This window comes from Erithacus rubecula (genome assembly GCF_903797595.1).
Source record: "Erithacus rubecula genome assembly, chromosome: 1".
NCBI classification, from domain to species: domain Eukaryota; kingdom Metazoa; phylum Chordata; class Aves; order Passeriformes; family Muscicapidae; genus Erithacus; species Erithacus rubecula.
Window position 1 is genome coordinate 20,051,237 of NC_136658.1, and position 24,968 is coordinate 20,076,204.

Genomic DNA, 24,968 nt, shown 5'->3' on the forward strand with positions numbered 1-24,968 from the left:
GGTGGTCAAACACTGGCACAGGATGCCCAGAGGAAGTGTGCAATCTCCATCTTGGGAGATGTTCAGGACTTGCCAGGACACAGCCTAGAACAACCTGGTCTGGTTAGACCTGTTTGAAGCAGGTTGGAGGTCCCTTCCAAACTAGATGATGATTCTGTGATTCTAATTATAGCTTGGTGTCTCTTCACCCAAAGGTAATGCTCATACTTCCAAGCTGCTCCAGATCTGACACAGACCAGCTGGGTTCCTGTATTCACAACAATCTAGATGCACTTTTAAAAAATGCTGAGCTCTGACAGTTAAGTGTAAATTTTACCCACATCAAATCTGCCTGGAACATCTCTAAATAACTACTGTCTCTGTCATCAAATTCTATTATTTTTTACTGCTAACTGAAAGTTTACAAGTTTTCTTCACTCCTGGCACTGGTTCACTGAGTAATTCCTGAAATTCTGGAGTTTCTGACAATATATATATTTTAAAAAACCCAACATATCATTAGGACAGATATATCAGTTATTAAGATCTGTACACACAACTCAAAGGATCCGGACGGACAACTCCAGGTGACAAAGGGAAATCAGTATCAAACTTATCATCAGACAATGTTAGGTAACTCCTACTATATCAATGTCATGTTTGAGCCACCCCATCAGAAGAGCCATCAATTCATCTAAAATTACACTTGGAGAGATGGTAATCTTTGCAAGCCAACGCCAAGACTTGGCTGTAGTAGGAGGTAATTTATCCCGTGTATTCTAAACCTGTCAACTTTGCATTTGTAGGGTGCTATTTTATAAAGCACATGATGTCATAAAGATGTCAACATCAAACCCAAAATGAGCTCCTGAAACAAAGGAAAGTTATGGGGGTTTTCAAACAGTTTTCACTTGCCTGACAGACAGCCAAATAATCAGTTATTTTATCAGCTACATATTCTGCAATGTACACAGCCTACCTGCTAAAGTAAATTTCCACTGTTTGGAATCACCAGTTCAAGACAAAACCATGACATAGTCTTGATGCTTACGGGAAGACTCACCATGCAATAAGTAGTTAGAGGGTACCTGATAGCATTTTGCTTATTTTCTCCTCATGCTGCATACAAAATTTTTTTCCCTGTGATGAAATGCTGCAAATGAGAGTTGGCCATTAAGTACAGAGACTTGTCCTTGTGGTCGTTTCTGTCTTGCAAACTTTCAACTGACAGGATCAGGCCATTGTGCAGCTGAGAAAAATTCAATGTAATCACCAACTGTCACTCTAGTGAAATTGAGTCTTGTTTTAAGACCAAAGAACCAAAATTTCTCAAGCATTAGGAAAATGTCTTTTGTGTAGATATTGCATCTTTTCCTAGAAGAGTTTAAAATACTGGGTTTTTTTTTTTAATGACAGCTGTTTTGCAACAGGAAGTAAGCGATTTGAAAATTACAAGAAGGCATTTCATAAACATGCACTCCTTCAGGAAAGTCTGTTAGCAGGAAAGAGTTTAGTCTGTTTATATTATCATCTGAATGACAGATCTTCATCATAATTATTCTATTTTACCAGCTCATCCATTATGATTGAGATTGCCAGGTCCCAAAAGAAAATTCTGTAAACCAAAACAGCCCTATGAGCTTTTAAAGTCTTCAGCTGAAAATTTGAACACGCTGTGAAAACCCAGGCCTCACTACTGGCAAATTCTGGAAACTCCTGATTAATTTCCTAAGACCCATTTCCCAAAAAGGAAATAAGTATTTTCCACTGATAAATCGAAGCACTTGAAAAAAAAAATCTAATTTTTCTTCTCTGTCTTGTCTGAACTGATGATTTACATGTTGATGTTCTCCAAGCTGTGGGTTTTACTAATGAGCTGATGATAATAATAATTACAGCAAACATGTAGCACACAAGTTGTCAAATTTTCTGTTGAAGTGAGCTGAACTGCTCATTCCTTGATATATATATATAAGATTTTTGTCAAAATTACAAGACTGCAAGCTTTGGAAGGCAGGGGAGCAAATTTCATATATATTTTCCCTAACTTTGCAAAAAGAACTAAAGTAGCTGGACACTTAAATTCCAGTAACCATGTACTTCTACATCCACAAGATCAAAACCAGATGGCATCAATTAGACAAGTCATCTGGCTTTTATGTGTCTTGATTTCTTAATGCATAAGAAGGAAACAATATCTGTCCTGTTGTTCAAAGTGTCTTTGTAATGTAGAATGCATCTGTCAGACTGCAGGGATAACAATAATTATTTCAAAGCATGGAAGAAAAGGAAATCCTCTAACTGCACCTATGTGCAGAGTTTCCACTGCAATCAGGCTCTGTGTCTGTGCTAAGCAGAGCCCATTGTTCACTGGAAAATGCTGCACTTCCATATCTGGAACACTTTCAAGTGTCACAGTGCACCAAACTCATGAATCAAAAGAAACTAATGTTGTTAACATCGTGGACAAATACATCCCTGTATATGGTTACATGAAAGGTACCATTACAGAATAAAAGAGCCAAGAGGGAGAGCATATCCTGAGTGGAGAAAAGCAGGTTTTCCTCTGGCAATTTACTGGTCACTGTCCACAGCAGCCAGGTCTCACACAATTACAAACCAGACACCAGAATGGACCAGAACTCATCTGAAATGCTGCCATTCGATGACAAGGAAAGCTGTTCTCCAGTGATTAGCAGGCTGTAAAGCCAAAGTGCTGTTAGACAAATAACTGCAGGATATTTCAGCACATTTGTCCTTTCCCTCAGCCTCTGCCACCACAGCAGTACACCTGCCCAGTTTTACAATGCACACAACCACTTCCAGAGCACTGCTTGCACGAGTGGAGTGTGACACAAATACATTCCAAACTGATACCACCAAAATTATTACCTTTTTTTTTGTTACAAGCCATGATATGACTTGCAACAGGTTTTTTCCTGAGTTATATGTTGAAACTTACTCAAGCTATATGATTAAGTGGAAGCAACATAGTACTAAAGATTGGTCAAGCTTTCTCACCCAAAATTGATTACTTTCAGAATCTAATTAAAACCCTGATGCTAAAGTCCAGCTTTCAGATCAGTATTAGAATGCACCAGAAGGCATCTTTCGTATTGATTTTGCTCCTGAGAAAAGATGTTCTGAAAAGGTTATGATGGGTCAGATGCATAAAGGCATGGCATCCAACAGTTACATAACTTAGCCCTTTCCCAGGATCCTGAGTCCATATGTAATTGACCAGCACTCATTCCCAAACATCTATTCTCCCACCATCTTCCAGTGGCCAAATTATTGTAAATGCATTTTAGGAAACTGTCAGGATGAAGGGCACGAGTGGAAAAATTAGTGGCTTTTTTAGTATAAAAGAAACAAGCAGGACTCTGTTACATTTGAAAGACCAGAGAAGAAAGGTCCCAGGGCAAGAGAGGCAGTGTTTGTGAAGATAATGGAACAAGTTATTAAGCAGATGGTTATTGAACATCTAAGACAAGAACACAATAATAAAAAGCAGATAATGTGAGTTTGTCAAGAACAAATCTTTTTCTAACACAGTGAGCAAGGGAGAAACCACCACTGTGACAATTAGGGAACTGGTAAGGCTTTTAATCTGTCACCTGCAAGTCTGACAAGCTGAGTAAGGCATTATGGCCTAAACTAAAGAGCAGTTGCATCTATCACATGAAGATGCAATTAGGAATGCTTCCCTTGCCAATTGGGAGTAAGACAGTGTTCCACAATGATCCACCATGCACCTGCTTTATTTTCGGTTTTTCTTACTACGCTGAAAATGAAACTGAGAAAGCATCCAGGATCTGGGCTGACAGCTAAAGTGTGGGAAAGACTGCAAGCATCTTAGAACCAGAACTGAGAATGATAATCTGAAAATTCTATAGAAACAAATGCAAACTAATACAATAAAAATACAAATACAAGGGGAGAAATGGGCTAGACAACAAAACCACAGGAAATTGGATAGTTATGGTAGGTTGCAGTGAGAGTGCAAAACAGTTCAGGGAAAAAAAATGGTAAATTTGACAATATGAAGATCTAAGACACAAGAAATAAATATTTTGCTCTGTTCAGCAGCAGTGGAACAAAATACAGCTGGGAAGAAACCTGCAGGGTTAAACAACACATTTAGAGAAAACTGCAGGCAGAATGGAAAATGGTTAAATTTTAAAACCAGCAGAAAAATATTAAGAGAACAAAATTTGTTTACTGAAAAAAAATGTGAAATGAGGAAAGGGCAAAGTTTAAAACTTCAAGTACTTTTACAAATAAAAGACAAAATGGAATATCTTTAAGCCACAAAGAACAGAACAAATAATCACTGGTATAATTTCCAGCACAGAATATAATAGGAAAAACTCAGTGACCTATAAAAATCTTAATGCAAATGGAATTGTGTCAACATATCATGTCGTTTCTATCACTGAAGGCTTTTCAAAAGAAATCAAACAAATATGTCATGAAACATTTTGTTAGAGGTTGCTGTAAGATTCTGCTCTAATGAAGTTGATGTCACCTCAGAAATATAGGGAGGTTAGAAACATGTCAAACTCAGTGATAATCAGCTAAAACAAAGCAAATGCTTTACCTAAGGTACAACTCTGAAAGCAGAACTTCTGCCAACATGAATAAATTCAATATGGGAACTGAAAATTACAGTTTTACCTGGATTAAACAGAACACTTACAACTCCTCTATCTGAAAACAAACAGTGGCCTTTCTATTTAAGTGGCAGATGCTTATCTTGGGTTTATGTTTCAAAAGCAAGGGGCAAAATAAGCTGCTGGAGAGGCTGGAGACAGGTATGTAAAGTTGGACCCACCCACAGCTGCATCTGCCCGGCTACTGCATGGGTCTTGTATGTGAGTTTGAGTACAAAATGCAACTCAAAGGTGTTGATTTTTTTAATCAGCTCTACAACACTGGGGTTTGCACACCACCTTGGGCAAGGGGGCCTCAGGTGTGTTTCATTATAATCTCAGAATACGCTGTGATGGAAGGGAGCCTCAAGGACTGTCGAGCGGCACTCCGTGCCGCGCACACGGCAGCCTCAGAGTCACACCGTGCCCCAACACTTCTTGCACTCTGCCAGGCTTGGTGCTGGGACCACTTCCCTGGGGAGCTGCTCCAGATCCCAGTCACGCTCGGGGTGAAGAACCTTTCCCCGACATTAAAATGCAAACTGGGCTTTCTTTATTATTGCCCCTGCAATGACATCCCGTCGTCTGTCCTGTATTATTACACAGCACACCCAGTCAAGAATGAAGACTGTGGCACCTAAAACGCATTCTCTCCCCCAAGTGCATCACTGCCTTCCCGCCAGGTCTCCCGAGCTCCAGGCCCAGCAGATTCCCGGCTCAGGGGCGGCGGCAGCAACTTCCCAACAGCTGAGCACCAACGAGCCCGAACGGCCCCGTCAAACCTGCCCCGGCTGCGCCCCCCAGCCGAGGCCGGGCGGGGCCGGGCGCGGCCCTCCCGCGGCGCTGAGGGGCTCTGCCCCGCGGAGCCGCCGCTGCCCCCCGGCCCCTGTCCCCGCTCACCATGGCGATGAGGGCGACGATGCCGATGACGGCGGTGATGGCGACGCCCAGCCCGCCGCTGCCCCGCCAACCGAAGCGCCGCCCCCGCGGCCGGGCCGCGATTGGGCGGGAGCGGACACGACACGCGCGGCGCCCCGCCCGCCGCCGGACGCGGAAACCGCGGAGGTGACAACTGCGGGGCGCCGCGACATCGCTCTGCGGCCCGGGCTGGGGCTGTGCGAGGCCCTGGATCCTGCAGGCGCGGCGTTCTGAGAGGTGCGGTGGGTATTGATGCTACCCGTGAGGGAGATGGAGGAGGAGGGGACATGTTGGGAGGCTTACACTATCCCCACACGTAGCTGGCCAGGGTTATAGCGTGAGCTCTGAAGGAGCAGGACGTGTCTGATGGAGCCCAAATGCTCCTAATCAGTCTTTAATTGACTATTCTTGTCTCTTCTTGAGCAGCTGCGCTTTCATCCTCCTCGTTCTCATCGAGTAGAGATCCTCAACCAAAAGGAACGAACAGCAGTGGTGATTAACACCTAATGCTATTAAATAAGCAAACGCACAACTCCGGTTGTAGAAGCAACAGATGGTGAGACATCTCTGTATTGTACTTAGAGAAGGCTCAAGGAGGAAGAGGTGTTTCTCTTCTGTTCATCACAGAATATAAACCTGCCTGACACAAAAAAAATCTTTAGAAACCCAAAAGTAGCAGTGTGCTCATTGCAGCCATTTTCTTTTTAGAGCAGAGAGCTGCTGCAATGGAAGTCAAAAAGCTGTAGCTAAACCTTTTCACTTAGTGGTACAGTGAAAGGAAGCAAGGGCCCTGGTGATCTCCCTTGAATAATGGGGAGAGCTCACAGGAAAAAGCCAGCCAAACAACGTAAGGGTTTACTTATCTCAAACTAATGTAGTTAGACTGTAGAAAAGAGGGGCAAGTGACTTAAGAGTGGATGCTCCTGTGGGTGCAGGTGGCACTGGTCAGTATATTTGGTGAATAAGGGAGAAATTGGCCAGGATGGTGGATTGGGCCAAACTGGGGTTCAGCTTTTGTTGTTAGGGTAAACTAACCATGGGCACCCACTCAGAGCATTGACTCCTTCTTTGACTGAGAATTTGCCCTATGAAAAAAGTTGTTTGAGCAAGCAGGACTCAGGGAATTGTGCACTGTGCAGTTGCTATTGTTTCCTCCTCACCTCTTGATCTGCTTGAAGAAAAGTGGGATTTCCTTTTCTTATGGTTCTGTGATTATTTTAGGTTATCCTGGCATGGTAATGCAGTTGTACTGTGGGAGTGTTACAGGCTTTTAAAGGGTAAGATGGGGCCTCACTGAAAAAAGGAGGGAGATCAAAAAAAAACCATAGAGGAATGGAAATTAGAACAAGATGAGGTGCAGCTCTTGGTGAAAAAAAGACACAAGTGCCAGAAGCAGTCTTCTAACTCTGGGTTTTGGTATAGTTTTTACCATTTTGTGGTTTTCCCTTTTATTTCAGTGTGGGTTTTTTCACTGTGCTACTGAACTGGAGTTCAGAGATTGTACTAGAAAATTGGATAATCCAAGATTAACCGTTGTTACCTTGCTAAAGATTTTTCTTTGCCCCCTCCTTATTTCTTCCTCAGACTTACCTAGTTAGGAAGAGCTGACTGCTGAAGAGAAAATGACATCTCTAGAAAAAGGTAGGTTGTTTGTATGATATCTAAGCAGACTGGATTAGAACTGCAATTCTAAACACCAGAGTTACATTGAATACCAGGCTCCTTTCATTTAAACTTACTCTTTTTATGTAGCTAGAGGAAGTAGTTCTGTGACTTGGTTATTGCAGTGAAAACCAGAATTGCCTGAATGGAAGAGCAATTGAATGTAGCTCAATATTGAAAAATAAGTTTGTCACTGGTAATGGGATCTGTCTGTACACCTGTCTGACAGCATCCTCTGGTTTTTAGAACCTGTTGGTACTGATTCAGCAAACTTGAAAGTAAGGCAATGTAATGATGTTACTACAGCATTTTTGAAATTCATTAATATTTGGATAGAAGACACAAGTTCACATTACTGCCTTCCATATGAGAAAAATAGCAATATGTGTAGCCAAGCCCTCAGAAACCTTGTATCTCTCACCCATTGAGAGGAAACTGTACTACAATAATAATTCATTCAGCTGAAAACTTAGTGGACTTAAATAAAATTAATTTCAGTAAATGTTGTGTATATTGGAGCTATGGAGCAGAATGCAGCATTACTGGGAATGTTGGAGTCTGTAGTTCAGAAATGGAGCAGAACTGGGTTGTTGGCTTTTCTTAAACCTTCACTTGGGCAACTGAAACTTGTTAGTACTTAATAGTATTTAAGGTGTCAGAGCTGTCTGGGTGATAGCTGTTTTTCATTTGCTTCTTGCTTTTAAAATGAAACTGCTCTGATTCTGCCAGCTCCCAAAACCTGATTTTATTTTCAGTGTATGAGTAATGTTGTCAAGATTTTTTTTTTTCCAGGAAAGCATTTTTGTGTCTGCATTTAATCTTGTATGGCAGCAGAAAATTAAAATTAATGCAATTCAGATCAGTGTTTGTGTCTCATGCTGCTGTTGTTAATGAGCAGTGCACATTTGAGTAAGAATTTACTAGAGTAAAGGCTTACTGGGAGGATGGTGAGACACCAGAACAGGTTCCCAGGGAAGTTGTGGATCCCCCATCCCTGAAGTATTCAAGAACAGTTGAATGGGGCCCTGAGCAACCTGGTCAGGTGGAGGGTGTTGCTGCCCACAGCAGGAGTGTCCCGTCCAGTCCAAACTATTCTATGGTTTCTGACTTGTGCTTGATAATCACTGCTGCAATTCACTATTTGACACATGCAGTGTGTAATTAAAATCCCTAACTTTGAAGTACAGAAATTAGGGGAAGATTTACAATGACATTGTAACCAAGTGAAAGGTTTTCTGAATTTCAGTTGATGATGCCTCGGCACCCATTCGAGGACCTGGAGATGGCATGGAAACAGAGCAAACAGCTGGATCAGTGGAAGTAATCACTGGAGCCAACACTACGAGCCATCACATCCACCACAGCCCCCGCAGAAAGACAGCCTCTTCCCTGAGTCCTGGAGTTCTGCAGCTCGGGAAAGTACATGCAGATAAATCAGTGGAGATTGAAGCTATTAGAATATTGGTCCCCAAAACAGCTATCACCCATGTTGTTCCAACTAAAAATGCTAAGGTAGCTAAATCTGTGGGACATAAAGCAGACACATGCCATCAGTCAGATGGTACCACAGATTCCAAGAAAGAACAGCTAGAGCTGAAAAATGCAATTGAAAAGCTAAAGAATTCAGAAAAGCGGTTGTTACAGGATAAAGAAGGTCTCTCTAATCAGCTGCGTATACAGACAGAGGTAAGAAATGTGTTTTATCTGCCACAGCTGAACTGTTTTGGTTTGTGTAAACAGTTTGTGAATGTGACCAAAGAGAACTGCTATGACACTCTAGCCTTGAAACAAATAGGTTCCCTTTTGAACTTATCAGCTAAGATAGAGAGTAGAAGTACATCAAAGTATTCCAGTGCTGCTTCTTTGACAACAGATGAAAGAGTCAAAGACTTAGCTGGGAGAAACACACTAGATTAGCTGCAGGGAAATGAATCTTTCATGAGGAAAGACTTTGCTCCTTAATCACTAAGTGAAAAATGTTGTGCCATAGAAGGGTTGATTATAACTTTCTCTTTCATGCACCTGTGGATGTCTTGTCTAATCCTTTATTACTTTACTAATTCAGGAGTTGAATACTACAGAAACTTTGTTTCCTGCAGCAGGCTTTCATTCTTTCACTTTCATTCTTTTCACTTTCTGTTAGAATTTAAACAGTAATGTGTTGGACATGCTTTAGGCTCAAATGTTTATGCTTGCCTGGAAACATCCCATTCAGGAAAGGGAAAGACAATTTACTGTTAGTAAATTGCAATAAGTTGCACTGCATTCTTAGGAGTGTTTATTCTCTATTGATAGTTACAAGAGAGTCTGGTCTAATTCCAGGTCAATCGGGAGCTGAAGAAATTACTTGTTGCTTCTGTTGGGGATGATCTGCAGTATCACTTTGAACGGATGGCTCGTGAGAAGAATCAGCTCATCCTAGAAAATGAAGTCCTGGGCCGAAATGTGGCTCAGCTGTCTGAACAATTGGAGCGCATGTCTATACAATGTGATGTGTGGAGAAGCAAATTCCTAGCAAGCAGGTATTCCTTCTCATGGAGCTGTCCTAACAGCATGCTCCTTCATCACAGTCTTTCATCCCATAAACTCATTGCAGTGTGCTTACATATGCAGAGGACATCCACAATAGCCATACTGATAACTACTATGAAATCTGAGAATACAGGAAAGGTACAAAGAAATAAGCTCCTTTTAAATCAGAATACTCCTGGTTTTCAGAGGTAATACAGTGAGTCTTAAACCTCCTAAAATCTCATACAGTTCTTGTCAGGTAAGCAAGATAGGCTCTTAATTTTGGTAAAGCCGCATGCAGTTTCGGGTATAAAAATGTCTTCTAGGGCAGCTGACTTTTCTTAAAGGTTATTAGTTATTTTCATCCCCAACTCCCCAGTATGATACAGTCATCAATTTGAGAAGAAGCTGATGTGTTTAAGAGCTCTGCTTATAGTGAGTCAGGCACCTACTATAGAAGAAAAAGTAGGGGGACTTCTTTATCAAATACTGCTTATGTTACTGCTCAGAACCCTACTGTTATTTTTTTAACCATAAAAGCAGATCTGAAAGTCAAAATCTTATTTTACAATGACTTTAAACTTGCTAAGTTTAGTTGTATTACCAGATCTGTTAATAGTGTTCTAGGATTTTTAATTTTCTACTATACTTGGATATAACTGACTGAATTGTGATGCTTAATGCATATTACAAAAGACCTTACTGTTTGAAGGCAATAGAATACAGTCTCCTCCCTTTAATTTGCTGGTCTTAAGAAGTTACAGCATATGGGGTAAATGATAACTTGTGTAACATATGGGGTGTAATGGTACTTGTAAGTCCTAGCTGAGCAAGAGCTACTATGCAAACTTGTGGTTTGTTAACGTTATGAGGAATTCTGAGATCAGGGCTGTGAGTCTCTAGCAGCATGCTTCAAAAGTAGCACTCTTCAATATTATAACATTCTGGTTCATTTTTATCTCCTATTTCTAACTGTTGGTTGTTTAAATGTCATTCTGGTTTTTGCATTTGGAATATCGCAGGCATTTGAAATGCCTGCCAAAGGGGTCAGTGTCAAGCCTCATGGCATTGCAAAATGTGAAAACAGCTGTCTCCATATCTGGCATCTGGTGATTGCCCCTGAGAAGGGCAGAGAGGTAAATGAATGCAGTCTGTAGCCACAGCTTCCATTTTTAGAGATGAGTGAACAGATGTGATTACAGCATACTTGTGAGAATTGTTAGTAAAAGAAAAATTTATTTAGCTTTTTCTTTCTCAGGATCCTTGTCAACCATGTACACTTTCCCAAGGTATTTTGAAATGTCTGTTACTAGATCTGTATTAAATGACCTAAGATTATTTAAACTCAGTCATAACATAATCTTGCACTGGTGTTGGCTGTAGTTGAACAGAAATTATTCTTAATTAGATTAATATAGGCTCTGCATGGGTGAGGGAACAGAGAACAGCAGCTTAATACTCAGGTTGAGCAGACAAATGATGGCCTGTAGTAGAAAAAAGTGACTTTTAAACAGTTTCCTTTCCCTACTGACTGGAGATTTCCTCTGCAGGGTGATGGCTGATGAGCTGACCAATACCAGAGCAATTCTTCAGCGCCAAACCAGGGATGCACAGAGTGCCATCCAGGACTTGCTGAATGAACGCGATCAGTTCCGCCAGGAGATGATGGATACACACAAGTATGATTTTTCTAATGCAGACTACCTCTGTGCAAACTTCATTTTTGTCAATTTATTTTAGGCTAGAAGAGAATCAAATAACTTTCCCCTCTTACAGTGATATTCAACCAAAATCAATTATGCTGATGTCTAGTATGGTCACTTTTCAGTCTTACAGCTGAAAGAGCAAAAGTAATAGAATACTTTTGTCATTCCCAGAGGTCTGAGGTCTTAAGGGTAATAAACTGTGGAACTGACATCCCTCACATACCCAGGCTTTCTCTCTTTAATCACTTCCTGTCTTGATTTCAAGTCTTTCCCGTTTCCTTCCAAAATATCAAGGAAGTCTTCTACCTACATGGACTTTACAGTGCTTATTCTGCCAGATGTCAAGTAAGTGTTCCCAGTATTAATGTCCTGTGTTGGTGAGGCCTTGCCTTGGAGAATAGCCCATTTGTCTCCTTGTTCTTAAACACTATTTTTGTCCGTTTCTTTGGTTGAAGATTTAGCTTAGGCAGTAAGCCTTGGGAAGAGATGGTTTCTCTGAAGTGTGCTGGGTGCTGATTATACAGTGTAGAATACAAGCCCCACTAACAGTGCTTCTTCCTTCACAGGCTGCTGGAGGAACTCATGGTCTCTCTTCAGTGGGGGAGGCAACAGACATACTATCCTAGTGCCCAGCCTTACACTACAACAGAGCTAGCAGCTGTGAATTGTAAGCTATCCAAAGCTGTAAGCTCACATCTTCTAGGTAATGTTGGCACTAACAGTCCAAAAAAGACTTCAACTGTGGAGTTTTGCAATACCCCTGCTGAGAAAATGGCTGAAATGGTAAGAATTCTTGATACATGTTAATCTTTATAATAAGGTTCTGGGTAAACACGTTTCATTTTCAACTTGGAAAAAAGATGAAAAATGGTTTTTGAGTAGAAATCCTTCCTAACTCTTAGAGAAAGAAAAAGCCCATTAAACTGCATAAAAAATTTTCAGTGTCAGTTTTTTCATCCTTAGGTGCTACGTGTACTGGATCCAGCTGCACATCCAGAAACATCAACAGAAGTTTCTTTTTCTGAGACTTCTCCATCTTCTTTCCTTTCCACAAAGAAAAGTATTGGAAGGTTTCACCCATATACAAGATATGAAGATGTCACCTTCAATTGTTGCAATCACTGTCAAGGAGAGTTAATAGCCCTTTAAAAGCCCAGCCAAGGCACCTGCTCTTTCTGAAGAATTATACTACTTGATGTTCAGCAGGCTTCCCTTTGTCCTTTTTCTGTAATGGGCGGGTTTGACATTGGAAATTATGCAGTTTCTGCTTCTCTATCTCTTGAAGTTAGGGATTGACAGGATTTCCATAGTCTCTGGGACACTTCTACTACTTCTCAATAGGGAAAGCTACTTATTTTCTTATACAAGAAGACAAGACAAAAATACATTATGCTGGTCCCATTTATAGAGCATAGAGATGCTCTTGACTATTTAACATTTATAGGCTTGTTAGCAAATCTTAATGAATTTCCCTTTAGAGGGAGACAGAAGTGTAACTGTACCAAAGCAAATGAAGTGCTGATCACTTATGTCTAAATTTGAAAATAATGGTAAATGGTCAATAACATGCTATTTTTTTTTTAATTTTAGCTGAACTGGCCCCAAGTCTATATTCTACATTTTAAATTTAGTTATGAAAAGGAGTATGTGCAATGATTCTTCATAGCTGTAAGTTCTGAAAGCAAGAGTATATGCAATGTCACCCCTCCTGTCAAGAAGGAGATGAAGCCTGAATGAACTCTAGCTATAATATATAAGTAGTAATTTCTTTCAAGTGGATTCTAGAAAATTCTGTGGGGTGAGATTATTCTTGTGTTTCCATAGAGCTGAAAAAATGGCTTTTCCATTGTGCCAGCTTCTAGAGTGAAGCTGCAGCCTAGCTGATCCTCAGCAAAGGCAGACTGACATACTTCCTTTAGTACATAGCACTGAATCCTGGCCTGGCATTAGGACTCAGTCCTTGCCCAAGGTCTTCCTGGATATTATAGGAAGATGAAAATAAGCACTAAGTTTGCACAGGTACTGTTTAAAAAAAAGTATTTTTTTACTTATATGGTTTTATAATCTTGATGTAGATTTGAAGTTCTTGACATAGGTTTGAAGAGAACTTTTAGGAGACAATCTGCTAAATCCAAAGAAGCCTATTTAAGTTTCTTAGTTTGACCCCCAAATTTACCATCTGAAGCTGTCTAGTTTAGGGAAAATGTTTCTGAAATGGTTGCTTTTACCCAATTTTCCTTTGGGTCTCATACCTGTGATCAGAATGTGTAAGCTGTAAGTTCTTGCTGTTGCTGCCTCTGCTTTGGTTTACATGAAGAAAGCTACAATAAACTTCTTTTGATTGCTTTCAAGTTGCAATTTTGGATTTAATGAAGTCACATTTCTGACCCTGTTTACTCTGTAGCATAAAAGGAAAATATATGACACTGTACTGTATAACCCTTCATTCTGCTGGTGTGAGGCAATGAACAGAGAAGCATCTCTCTTGTAGTTTTCTACAATTAGGGAGATGTTGTGTGAACCATTGCAAACATTCCCCCTGGATTTGCTTGCTAGACACTCTTCTTGCTCTTGTTGCCTTTGGTGTCAGGGGAAGGTACTGGAAGGAGGAAGGCACCTGTTACTTACATGTCCCATTAGCATGAGAAGTTTTCATTTTGTGTCCATGCTCACTCTCTATGCTGTCAAAAGCAGCAACAGAGCAGCCTTCAGTCCAACACCAGTGCTCTCAATATGCCTGTAACTAGCTCCAAAAATAACAAAGAAAAATACAACCAGAAAATCTGCTTTGCATCTACTACACTTCTGTCTGTTGCAGTACTTCCAGAAAACAGTGTGAATGTGGAAAAATTTAGGAGCAAGGCCAGGATCATTAAATCTGTTGGGGTGTACAGTTGGACAGAATGCTCCTCTTCTTTCACCAACTTTATGATTTCATGAGTGACTTGCATGTTCCCTACCAAGAGTTCACAATTTAGCTGTTTAAGGTGATGCAGTTTGGTAGATTTATTATAATAAACATTGACATTTATATGAGGAACCCTATCTTCCTTACTACTAGGAAAGGTCATAATTTGCACAAACTTTTAATTCCATGGAATAGAAAACTACTGAATATGACTCACAGAAATAAGTTTCAAAACCTGTTGCACAATCACCTAGACATTAGTCCTCAATGAACACTTTCCAGGAACCTAAAAGAACACAGTCCTCTTGTCTAGAGCTGGTCAACACATCAATAGGAAGTGGTACAAGATACATTATCTTCCCACAACATAACACCTTGCACAGTCTTAATCACTAGCAGCATCAAACAGCAATATTAATCCATCAAAATTTCAACATCTTACACAGTAGCCTGCATCCAGGAATCCATGTTGGAGCTGAGTATAAAGTGCCTTTTAAAGAAGGGAATGTGTATTTGCCACCTTCATATATATATCTTGCACTTATTTAGATTTGGTTAAACCAAAATGAGCCCTGAGTTATCCATTAAAGCAGGCTTTTCAATTGAACTACAAATAAATAGATAGTAAAATCATTGTCTGAAGGTAATTGTTAAACTTGCTTGAAAGCTTTAAAAACACCACAAAAAGTCAGTAGCTGTAAAGGACAAAAACTCAAACATTAAAAATTAGGAAGATTGTCACCAAGAACTCTGTGGTTACATCAAATTTTAAACTGTAATGATCTATGAAGGATCCAGAAAGAGGATTTTGGCTCTGAATTAAGTATAGAGGATGTTCCGCCTGTGTCGTGCTCTTCTGACTTCTAATCTAATCTGCCTGGCTCTCTCTTTAGCAGCCAGTTCTGCTGCTTGCTTCTCTTCTCTCTTCTTTCTCAGCCAGCTGTGGAGAGGGAAAGAGGACCAGAAGTACTGGCAGTTGTAATTTCAAGTTTCACATCATCCATTCAAAGGATATTTGTCCCCCCTTACCTGGAGCCCACTCTCTCTTGCAGGGTGAAGTTGGGTGTCATGGCTGACACAGTCTAAAAGCCCGCCACACCCAAATACAGGAAGCACGACTTTTCCACTCCAATTCCCCTGCTTCTGCACCCACCTTTTCCTCCCCTTTTTGTTAAACTTGATTAACTTCACGCTCCTTTCATGGACTGAATCCACCCAAGCTTGGTCCAGAACAGGCTTTGAGGAGAACCCTTTTTTAGCAAAAGCCATTCACTTTTTTCAGCTGGGGTTCTGACAAATGACTTCACAGCAGTGAACAAACCACAACAAGGAACTGATATATTTTTGCTAGGGTATAAGTTTAAAAGGGCATGTTCATGCAAAAAACCACCCCCCCCAAACAATGAGGACTTCAGCAGCAAAGATATACCATAAGATAGCTACAGTTTCAAAATGATAAGACTACAAAAGTTCCAAGTGTGGTCCCTTAAGAATGACCCTACTCACTCTCTAAAAGCTCTGTCACATTCCTCTCTCCTTGGAATAAAGGGCACTTCCTCAGCTTGTCGTCTCAAAAATTCAATCCGTCTTTCTTTCGCATATTGTTGGTGCTTTTTTTTAAGCCATAACCTGTAGGCTTCTTCAGGATCTCTGATCACCTCCTAGTTAAAAAAAGTATACATAAGGCTTATCAGTAAATTACCTTAATAATAATCACATTATAATAGGGCTTTTTTGTATTCTGCTGGCATCTCCCCTCCATGAAACATACTTTATAAACACACTAGAGCATATGCTAAACTGGCATAGAATATATACATAAGCAAGCAATCAAGGCACTGTGTTTAAAAAGAGTACTAAATTTAACTTTTCAAGCACATCATTTTAAGGTGGAAGAGCTTTAGAACACCATCTGAATCTCCAGGTTTTGATCGGGTCATGTGCATTAACTGCTTGCTAACAAGTTCTGATGGTAAGGAACACACACCAAAGAATCTTCTGGCTGCTTGTTCACTGCAGGGCTCCATTAACTCCTTCTCCTGGTATATGGGAGCATCACTGTATCCCCTGTGATAGTTAAATTCATGTAATGCTGTTTCTACATTGCAAGCCACTCTGCCAAGCAGATCAATCCTAAACCTGCAAGTTTAGCTCTTCATTGAAAACAATGTAACAGGAACATTTCCCATTGCTGTAAATTTTCATACATTTAGCTAAGAATGCAGGTTTAGAATTGGGTTTTCCCATTTAACAAGTTCCACATTAGGGAGACCTTACTTTCATTCTCATCTCTTCCAGCTGCTTTGCACGACGAATTCGCTTTTCTTCTTGTATCTGTACTTTCTTCTTCTGTAACCAAGCTCTAAAAACTAAATCATTCTCTTGTCTCTTCAGGTCTTCTAGTTCCCTTTTCTTGTCTTCTTCCTTAAGTGGAAATAAAAGTGAATACACCTAGTTGTTAAAAGAAGTATCTTAATCTGCAAAGACTGTTGCAAGCAATAAATAAGCCATTTGAATTGCATGACAGACACTGAAATACAGATGAAACAGAAATACTCAAAGACTGCATCACAACTGATACAACATATGGGAAGAAATTGCTTGGAGCACTTCTGTGGTTTGTGATATATTCAGACACCTTCACTCTACTCCTTTTTGTGATTTACTCCATTTCCATGACACCTCTTGACTCATAGACATTTAAATAGCATAAGGCAAAAACTCTTAAAATTAAGTCTTCCCAATATCTGTGGTTTAGAATCACTTTAAAAATGGACACATTTTAAAAATAAAGCTCTCATGCTTGATGGACCACTAAGCCCTAAAGGATATTTAACAACATATGGATTGCAGGTACTACCTTATAAATAAAGACCTTTTCTTGGACATGAAGTTGCAGTATATTTACTTAAGTAGTATTAATAGCTTCAGGCTTTTTTCTAGTGTGCAAAATGAACTAACATTTACAAAATTGAGAAAAGTTTATTTTACCTATTAATTACATTTTAGCTAATGATAAGTATCTACAAGGATGAGAAAAAGTTTCAATTAAAGCTTCAGAAAGTTGACAAGGACATTTTTTACCAGGATTTACTCTCTTTGATGCAAAAGCTACAATCCCTACTCATTTCAACACTTGGAGAAATCTAATCTTCTTGCAAATAGATGATGTTCCTCCCACCTACACACAACTTTCAGATATACTCCAAACTTACCATTTATAATTTACTGGAATGAACAAAACTCTACCAAAATTAAGGAGATGGAGTCTAGTAATGTCAAGAAATGTTTTATGCCTGTGAAATCCATCACAGAATGGCAAGAATTGCATTCCAGAATGAAGAAATAAGGTAATATATCCTTATCTTTTCATAAATTAGCCAACAAAAGAAGAAATTTAGCACACGTTGTTAGGAAAATAATCTCCCTTCCCCTCACTACCCTACCTTTTACTTTAAATACATAGAGGATGGTTTCAAGAGATTCTAGTCTTGTGCACATGAAGAAAACACTTCAATTGTTCTTCAGATTTCATACTCCTCATTACTAAGCTGAGCCTCAGCCACCTCTTCAAATAAAGCAGTCTAGAGCTCTTTCTACAGATAGATAGTAACCTTGGAAGCTACTTAGCCAGTTAATTAGTATATCATGGCACAGAAGAATGGCAGATGCTTCATGCTCATTTTATAGAGCAACACACATAGCAAGTTACCTTTTTTGTAACTGCATCATCTTCTTTTTAGAAGAAAAACATCAACATTTTTTAACTCTCTGGTAAAGATTTCTGAAGTCCCCATTACAGCTGTCAGAGGCCGACTCTCTAGTAATTTTTTTTTTTCTGCGTAAGGAGCTGAGAAGGAATTAAAAAGGTTCTTACAGTCACTCTGCTATGTAAATGTTATATTATGACTGAACACTCTCCCATATGATAATTGTCCAATCTATACCTCTTGAGTACCCAAATGTGCCCCAGCCTTACTGTGGTTAATGTAAACTTCCTGCACTGCAGTATAGTATGTGCAGAAGTGACGCTGTATGCTACATTCCATAAACTCTGTGACTGTGACAGAACCTACATAGAGAGAGAGTCAAGCAGCAAAAGCAGTAAGAAAAACATAACAGAAGGCCTATTTATGAAGGATATATTAAATAAATACTTCATTTCTCCTTTGAGCAAGGCATGATCCTATATGACTCTGGGAAAGGAGTTTTGAGAGATTCTATATAAACCCCAGAGAATTACTGTTATTATTACCACTACAACTATTACTGCTGCCTCTTTTATCAAGGAAGAATGGAGTAAATACCCTGAGCACATGGTCTTTGTAGAGCAGAGGAATAGGATGGTCACTGTGATTTACTTTTCTGTATATATTTACCTCTCTCCTCAGTCTTTCATTCCTTATTTCTCTCTGCTTCCTTAATTCTTTTTGTCTGGGAGTAAGAGTGTAAGTGGAGCCTTTCATGGATATGTTTGCAGACTCAGTCTTCTGTTTTTCCAGATCTCTTGTATCATTCAAAGCAGAATTTGGCTGCTCTTTAGAGTCAGATGGAGGCAATTCTTTAATTTGAAGGGTAGGAGGCAAAGAATTGGAGAGTGGAGTTCCAGTATCTGGAAAATAAACATTTACAGGGAGCAAAATTCCCTGGCTTTCAATATCACATAAACTTAAGAGTTCAAACTTTCCACCTTTTTCCACTAGGACTCTATCATCTGTCACTTCCACGGCTGAGCCAGCACGTTGTGAAGGTGATGTGCCTTTCTGTCCTGTGTCACCAGAAATATGCATCAAAGACAGACCAACTGAAAGATCATCTCCTCTTGCAAGGTCAGTTTTACCAACTGCAGCATCTTCTGGAGGAGGAGCCTGAAGAGCTGCCTCATCCTTAAATTTTAATTTCCGTTCTCTGTTTTGAGCGGCAAGAGCGGGATTTTCCAGCTCTTTGTTGGTGCCTTCAATCTTTTCCAAGACATAAGGCTTCATTTCTTCATCCTCTCCATCATCCAGTTTCTGTTCATTTTCCAGCTTGAATTCCTGGGTAGACCTTTCAGTATCAGATTCATGGTGCTTCTGTTCAGTATCTGCCCTGGATTCCAAATGTTTCTCATTAGAGTATATCACTTTTACATCTGCCTCTGAAGGCTGATCTAGTTTTTCTTCCATTTCCTTACTGCCTTCCTGAAAGGTGTCTGCAGCTTTAGGAACTTGTGCTTCAACATCCTCTTTCTTTTCTTCAGGTTTCTAAAAAAATTAAAATAAACAGGTCTCTTCTCTCAACAAAAGAAGAGTTATCAAAGAAAGACAAAAGAAACAGTGGGAGAGAAGAACAGTGCAAACTAACAAGTCTCTTCATTTTCTTCACGTTTACATTCACACGAAGTTTAACTAACCAGTAAAGTGATTAGTGACAGCATAAAACCCCAATAAGTGTTGCACAAACACTTAAAGGAACCCAGAGTACTTTTGAAAAAAATGTATCATTTTCAATGAACACTGAATTTTCTGCTTTACAGATATTATAACCAAACTAACCAGTCTGCTGAAATGTTTTTCACTATAATTCCAAATAAACTTTCTTTTCAAGATTCAGTGAATGCACCTACACATTGCAAGAAATACTGGATTTGTGCTTATGATTCCAAATATTGCTCAATCTTGTCTTCTAAATAACACAACTAGCATTTAATGTAACAAATACCTTTTTTTCAAGGTTTTGATTTTCTTCTTCATCAGTTAGGCATTCTGGGTCTTTTTCAAAATCGTCCTCATATTCTACATTTACTGTTGAATCACCCACATCTGCTTGATCTTCCTTTTCACTCATTTTGGTGATGTGTTAAAGTTACACTACAAAAAGGAGAGGGAATAAAATGTTTTCAAACTCTAGTGACACACACATCAAACTTCTGAGCAGTATTAATACAAACATGTTAAACAGTGCCACAACACCTCAGGACCAAGGATCACTGATGGCTCATAAACATGAATGGTTTTGGCCTTTCCAGCTCTGGCTACTCGGAGAAGGTTTGAGTTAAAGCAAATCAAGGTGATTTAAGGTCTCTGACAGAGTTTAGACTAGAATTCTTGATCTTTTAACAGCTGTGCTTGGATAAAGGGACTATTATTTTATGTTATGTTAGCCAGAAGTGCTACAGACTTCTTGCTTGTATCTTACCTTGTTTAAATGCTGTGTAACTTTAAACTCTCATTAACCTGTTCATTGGGATGGACATAGTCATGCTCATGACAAAACCGAAGATGAGCCACTCTAAGAACTGAATCTTTAAAAAAAATCTTTGTACTGCATAGCACACAGGTGCCACCAGCTCCTGAAGGACTGCTTAAATGCCAGTGCTTGGTGATCCAGGATGACTGCCTACTGCCCCTCAGCTCATCTCACTCAGTACAAGGCATCAAAGGTGCAAAAGTTTAAAGATGTGGACACACTCCCAAGCCTAGAGAGCTGATTCTGTTCCGTTTATAGCATTAGCCCCTCATCATTCCTTCAATAATTTGTTGATTACTTTTTACAAAAGCAGCACAGAAGAAGAAAACATCAGTTATTCAAAAGTTTCTGTTCTCATACCATTTGCTGTAGGCTGGAAGCTGTCACTTCTACATGTCTCTAATAGGATTAATCTGTGTCATTTTCAATATACTAAAGATCATGATTGTTGTGACAAGACAAGGATTAATGGGTACAAATTGAAAGAGGGAAATTTAGATTAAATGTTAAATTCTTTGTTGTTTCAGTGATAAGGAGCTTGAATAGGTTTCCCAGGGAGATTATGGCTGCCCCATTCCTGAAAGTCTTCAGGACCAGGTTGTATGGTTCTTTGAGCAACCTGTCTAGTGGAAGGTGTCCCTGCCCATGGCAGAGAGCTCACAATTTGGTGCTCTTTAAGGTCCATTCCAACCCCTTAACATTCCATATGATATGGCAAGACAATATGGGGTATAAGAGAGAACTCTGACTCTGGATGGCCCTAGAACAGCAAGACAGCTCTTGCTGTGTGACCATCCCACCCTTCCAGACAAGAATCACAGAACCAGAAAATCAACAAGAGTTGCACTTGGACTGTCAAAGCCACCTTGCATTACACATTACACATACATTTTGTAAAATCCATTTCATCCAGCAGTTGCTTAAAGTCTTCCAGGATTTTGAGTTCTGATGAGCATCTCTGAGAGTTATTTACTCTCAGGAACACCAGCTCTGCTTCCTAGAACTCAGGATTTCATGCTGGAAAAGACTGATATTCTTTTAAGCCTCAAAACTTAGTCAAGATTTGCTGTAGAGTGGTAATAAAGCTGGGCATTTTTTTCTGCAAAATTGTTTGTACAGAATCTTTTAAAAGATCTTTGTTTTCTTTGATCCATATGCTGTTCAAGAAAATCCAGCAGTTTTTTCACTTCTTTTTAGCTACCATTTGCCAATGGAATAACTCATTCACACTAGATTTCTCAGAATTTAAATTTTTAGAGTTCATTCAGATTATTGCCTAGGCTTTCCACACCATATCTACTTCCATTGTGTTTTCCTGCACCACCTCATATGACATGTAATGATTTTTGCTAGGAAATGCCCCTTCCTTCACAAATATCCTTGGTTTGGGTGATGGTGTACCTGGGATCTTAATGGACATTACTTTGCTCAAGTGCATATTCAGTACAAAAGAACTATTCCTCTGTGATTTCATTATTATGATAAGCAGATACCAAAGCTACACAGACGAATTGTGCCTTTAAAAAAACACGTTCACATCAGTCTGTGTCACTCAATACAAACACAAACACGCTGTATAATTCATTTAGGTTAAGTATATTAATGGGGAGCACCATAAAAATTAACTTCTCCTGTTTTAAGATAAAGTAGCCATGGCTGAAGAGAAAATTTTCAATTCAATTACTTGCTACATAGAATAATAGAATGTTAAGGGGTTGGCATGGACTTTAAGATCATCTAGCCCCAACTCCCCCTGCCATGGGCAGGAACATCTCCCACTAGACCAGGTTGCTCAAAGCCCCATCCAGCCTGGCCTTGAACACTTTCCAGAAATGGGGCATCTACCATCTCCCTGGGCAATCCGTTCCAGTGTTTCAACACCCTCACTGTGAATAATTTATTCCTAATCTGTAACCTAAACTTCCCCTCTGTCAGTCTGGACCCATTTTCCTGTCCTGTCACTGCAGTTCCTGACAGGAGTCCCTCTCTGGCTTCCCTGTGGGCGCCTGCAGATACTGGAAGGTTGGAATGAGGTTTCCACACAACCTCCTCTTCTCCAGGCTGAACAGCCCCAACCTTCTCAGCCTGTCTCCATAGGGGAGATGCTCCTGTCCTCTTACCAACCTCGTGGCCTCCTCTGGACCTGCTCCAACAGCTCCATGTCCTTCTTATATTAGGGGCACCAGAAAATCCTGAATCTCCTATTCTGTTTTGGATATTATGAAGTGATTCAGCACTAACAGGGAAGGAAAGTACTCAGAAGATCTCAAACCTTCATTTTCATCTGTTTCTCTTGTACTTGGGGTGTGACTGGGGGGGGGGGGTGCGCTCTGCCCATTTAGTAACACCTCTATGCGGTTACACTCGGGCACGGTCACAACTGAAGGCGCGACACAGCGACGGATTTCTGTCGCTTTATCCTTCTGCACTAAAACACACACACACCCCCAGGAACCCGAACCCCACGCGGGGCGGTGGGGAGCGTCCTCACCAGCATGCCCTGCTCCCCTGCGACACGCCGGGCCGCGCCGCTCGCTGCCGGGACGAGCCGCCGCCGCCGGGCGTTGCGGTTACCGTGACAGCGGCGCGGCCGCCCCGCGCGCCACGGCGGCTCCCGAGGGACAAACGCCGCCACCCGCGGGACGAGCGCCGCCTCCCGCAGGGCGCCTCAGGGCTGGGCCGCACCGCCCGGTTGCCATGGAGACGGCCCTCCGCGCCCTTTTCCGTGCGGCGCAATTCCACTTAACGCCTGGAAATTGTCGGAAGCAGAGGGCTGAGGGGAGCGGGGCACGCACACCCCGCTAGGAGAGGGGCGGGAGTGCGGCAGGCGGCTCTCCCTGTGCAGCCGAAAGCGCTTCTTTGATGCTCTTAAATTATGCACTCCTCAGGGAGCAGCCTCGGTTTGCGTGTTCTATTATTCATCATGCTCCGGCTGGCATTGAGCAATCGGATCAGCCCAAGAGCCACCAGTGTCAGAATCTGGGCTTTTGTTATTCACAGAATCATAGAATTGCTTGTGTTGGAACGGGATCTTGAAGCTCTATCCCCTTGCCATGGGCAGGGACGCCCTGCCCGAGACCGGGCTGCTCAGAGCCCCATGAACCTGGCCCTGAACACCTCCAGGGATGGGATAGCCACAGCCTCTCTGGACAGCCTGTCCCAGTGTCTCACCACTAATGAGGAAAGCACTGAATATCCGGAGACACACCTCTGTGTTAACCACACACTGCTCCTTGAACTTGGAAATGGGAAAAAAACAAGTAACAAACAAAACCAAACCAAACCAATAAAAAACCCATAAAACCAGGAAAACACCATGATTTAATTCCCAGCTAGGAAACAATAAAAAGACCAAAAATCCCCACCCTGATTTACCTGTGGGGCTGGCAGAGAGAAGGATCAGACTCCTCAGTGCAGCTGCAGGGAGGTGGCAGGTTGCAGTCCCCTCTAGGCAGGACCGAACACCCCACAGGGAGAGGATGCTGTGCCCCAGAGGCCAGCAGGTGCCCACAGAGCTGTGTGACCACTAGACTGCCCACAGAGCACACACAGAGCTCACTGCAAGGGCGAGCAGCTGTCAGCAGCCATCCAGGGTGATAAAGTTCATTCAGCATCACAAGATGCTTCCCAGCACGGCATTTTGGGGGATGACCCTCCTCAGCCCTCCTACCAGCCTGGGCTGCAGTAGCAGGAACCCCTCTGGGGAGAAAGAGGGAGAGAGAGAGGGAGACAGTTCTCCTCACTGCAGCACTGACATGGTGCCCACCACACTATCCCTCACATGGCCGTGGCCCCTAGTTCTGAATATGCGGGCCTGGCAAAGCAAAGGATGACTGTCTACAAGGCCACACACCTCAGAGGGCAGCACCTCCCCTCTACTAAAGGGTTAATGCTAATGAAAGAAAATACAGGCAGAAAACAGCCACAAAGCCAGTTTGGTAACTCTGAGAGTAACTCAAACAGGGTCACCCTTTCACTCAAAGTCATACAGCACAGGAAAAGCTGAACCTCTTCAAAGTATGGTTCATGAGTTCTCTGAAGACATCTACCATTAGAGGCTATATGCTATAGAAGGAGGCTGGACTCCATGACCTCAGAGTTTCTGCTCATCCTACACCATGCAGTGAAAAAGAAAACCAGGTTTTCACATTGGCTCTAGTGGGTTGGAAGGGGGCTCTCTTACATTTACCCAGAGATAATGCTCAGTTACCTGGTAGGCAATGGTTCCTGCTGTACCTGGCAAATTTCAACCAGTGACCTCACCCAGGGCATGCAATTATCCCACCCTTGAAGGCAATAGACCGAATTTCTGATCTTCCACATCTCATTTTGACAAGTTCTTAGCAGACTAAAATACAGAGAATTGGGTACAGTACCAAGGCTTTCTACTCTGCTTCTATTGTA

At 41.2% G+C, this 24,968-nt stretch overlaps 3 protein-coding genes across 4 annotated transcripts in view; 1 reads left to right on the plus strand and 2 right to left on the minus strand.

Moving 5' to 3' along the window:
• NME7 (NME/NM23 family member 7) overlaps positions 1–5,640 on the minus strand; it is an 86,488-nt gene extending 80,848 nt beyond the window's left edge. Inside the window, exon 1 of the mRNA XM_079330348.1 lies at positions 5,532–5,640. Coding sequence (XP_079186474.1) covers positions 5,532–5,534 — 3 coding nt within the window. The 5' untranslated portion in view covers positions 5,535–5,640. The remainder of the gene's footprint in view (positions 1–5,531) is intronic.
• On the plus strand, positions 5,586–13,773 carry BLZF1 (basic leucine zipper nuclear factor 1). Of its 2 annotated transcripts, none has more exons than XM_079330140.1 (7): positions 5,586–5,737; positions 7,134–7,190; positions 8,458–8,897; positions 9,534–9,733; positions 11,273–11,401; positions 11,995–12,211; positions 12,392–13,773. In XM_079330140.1, the coding sequence occupies exons 2-7, from the start codon at positions 7,172–7,174 to the stop codon at positions 12,575–12,577; spliced, it is 1,191 nt and encodes a 396-aa protein (XP_079186266.1). In that variant the 5' UTR covers positions 5,586–5,737; positions 7,134–7,171; the 3' UTR covers positions 12,578–13,773. The 2 variants fall into 2 exon arrangements, with proteins under 2 accessions (XP_079186266.1, XP_079186265.1); XM_079330139.1 differs by lacking the exon at positions 5,586–5,737 and adding an exon at positions 5,975–6,105.
• Positions 13,774–14,419: 646 nt separating this feature from the next.
• Positions 14,420–23,174, minus strand: CCDC181 (coiled-coil domain containing 181). Its single transcript, XM_079330023.1, has 6 exons — positions 23,056–23,174; positions 20,037–20,185; positions 18,716–19,579; positions 16,614–16,760; positions 15,843–15,997; positions 14,420–15,276 (listed from the first exon to the last, which is right to left on the minus strand). The coding sequence occupies exons 2-6, from the start codon at positions 20,160–20,162 to the stop codon at positions 15,156–15,158; spliced, it is 1,413 nt and encodes a 470-aa protein (XP_079186149.1). The 5' UTR covers positions 20,163–20,185; positions 23,056–23,174; the 3' UTR covers positions 14,420–15,155.
• Positions 23,175–24,968: the final 1,794 nt, after the last annotated feature.

Bases quoted from the DNA above. Each gene is read 5' to 3' on its own strand.
- BLZF1 (XM_079330140.1), top strand. The intron at 8,898-9,533 runs GTAAGAAATGTG...GTCTAATTCCAG, and splicing joins AGCTGCGTATACAGACAGAG to GTCAATCGGGAGCTGAAGAA. The intron at 9,734-11,272 runs GTATTCCTTCTC...TTTCCTCTGCAG, and splicing joins AGCAAATTCCTAGCAAGCAG to GGTGATGGCTGATGAGCTGA.
- CCDC181 (XM_079330023.1), bottom strand. From the start codon at position 20,162: ATGAGTGAAAAGGAAGATCAAGCAGATGTGGGTGATTCAACAGTAAAT. The intron at 16,761-18,715 runs GTAAATATATAC...TTTCCACTTAAG, and splicing joins ATGAAAGACTGAGGAGAGAG to GAAGAAGACAAGAAAAGGGA. The intron at 15,277-15,842 runs GTGAGTAGGGTC...CCCTCTCCACAG, and splicing joins TGTGACAGAGCTTTTAGAGA to CTGGCTGAGAAAGAAGAGAG.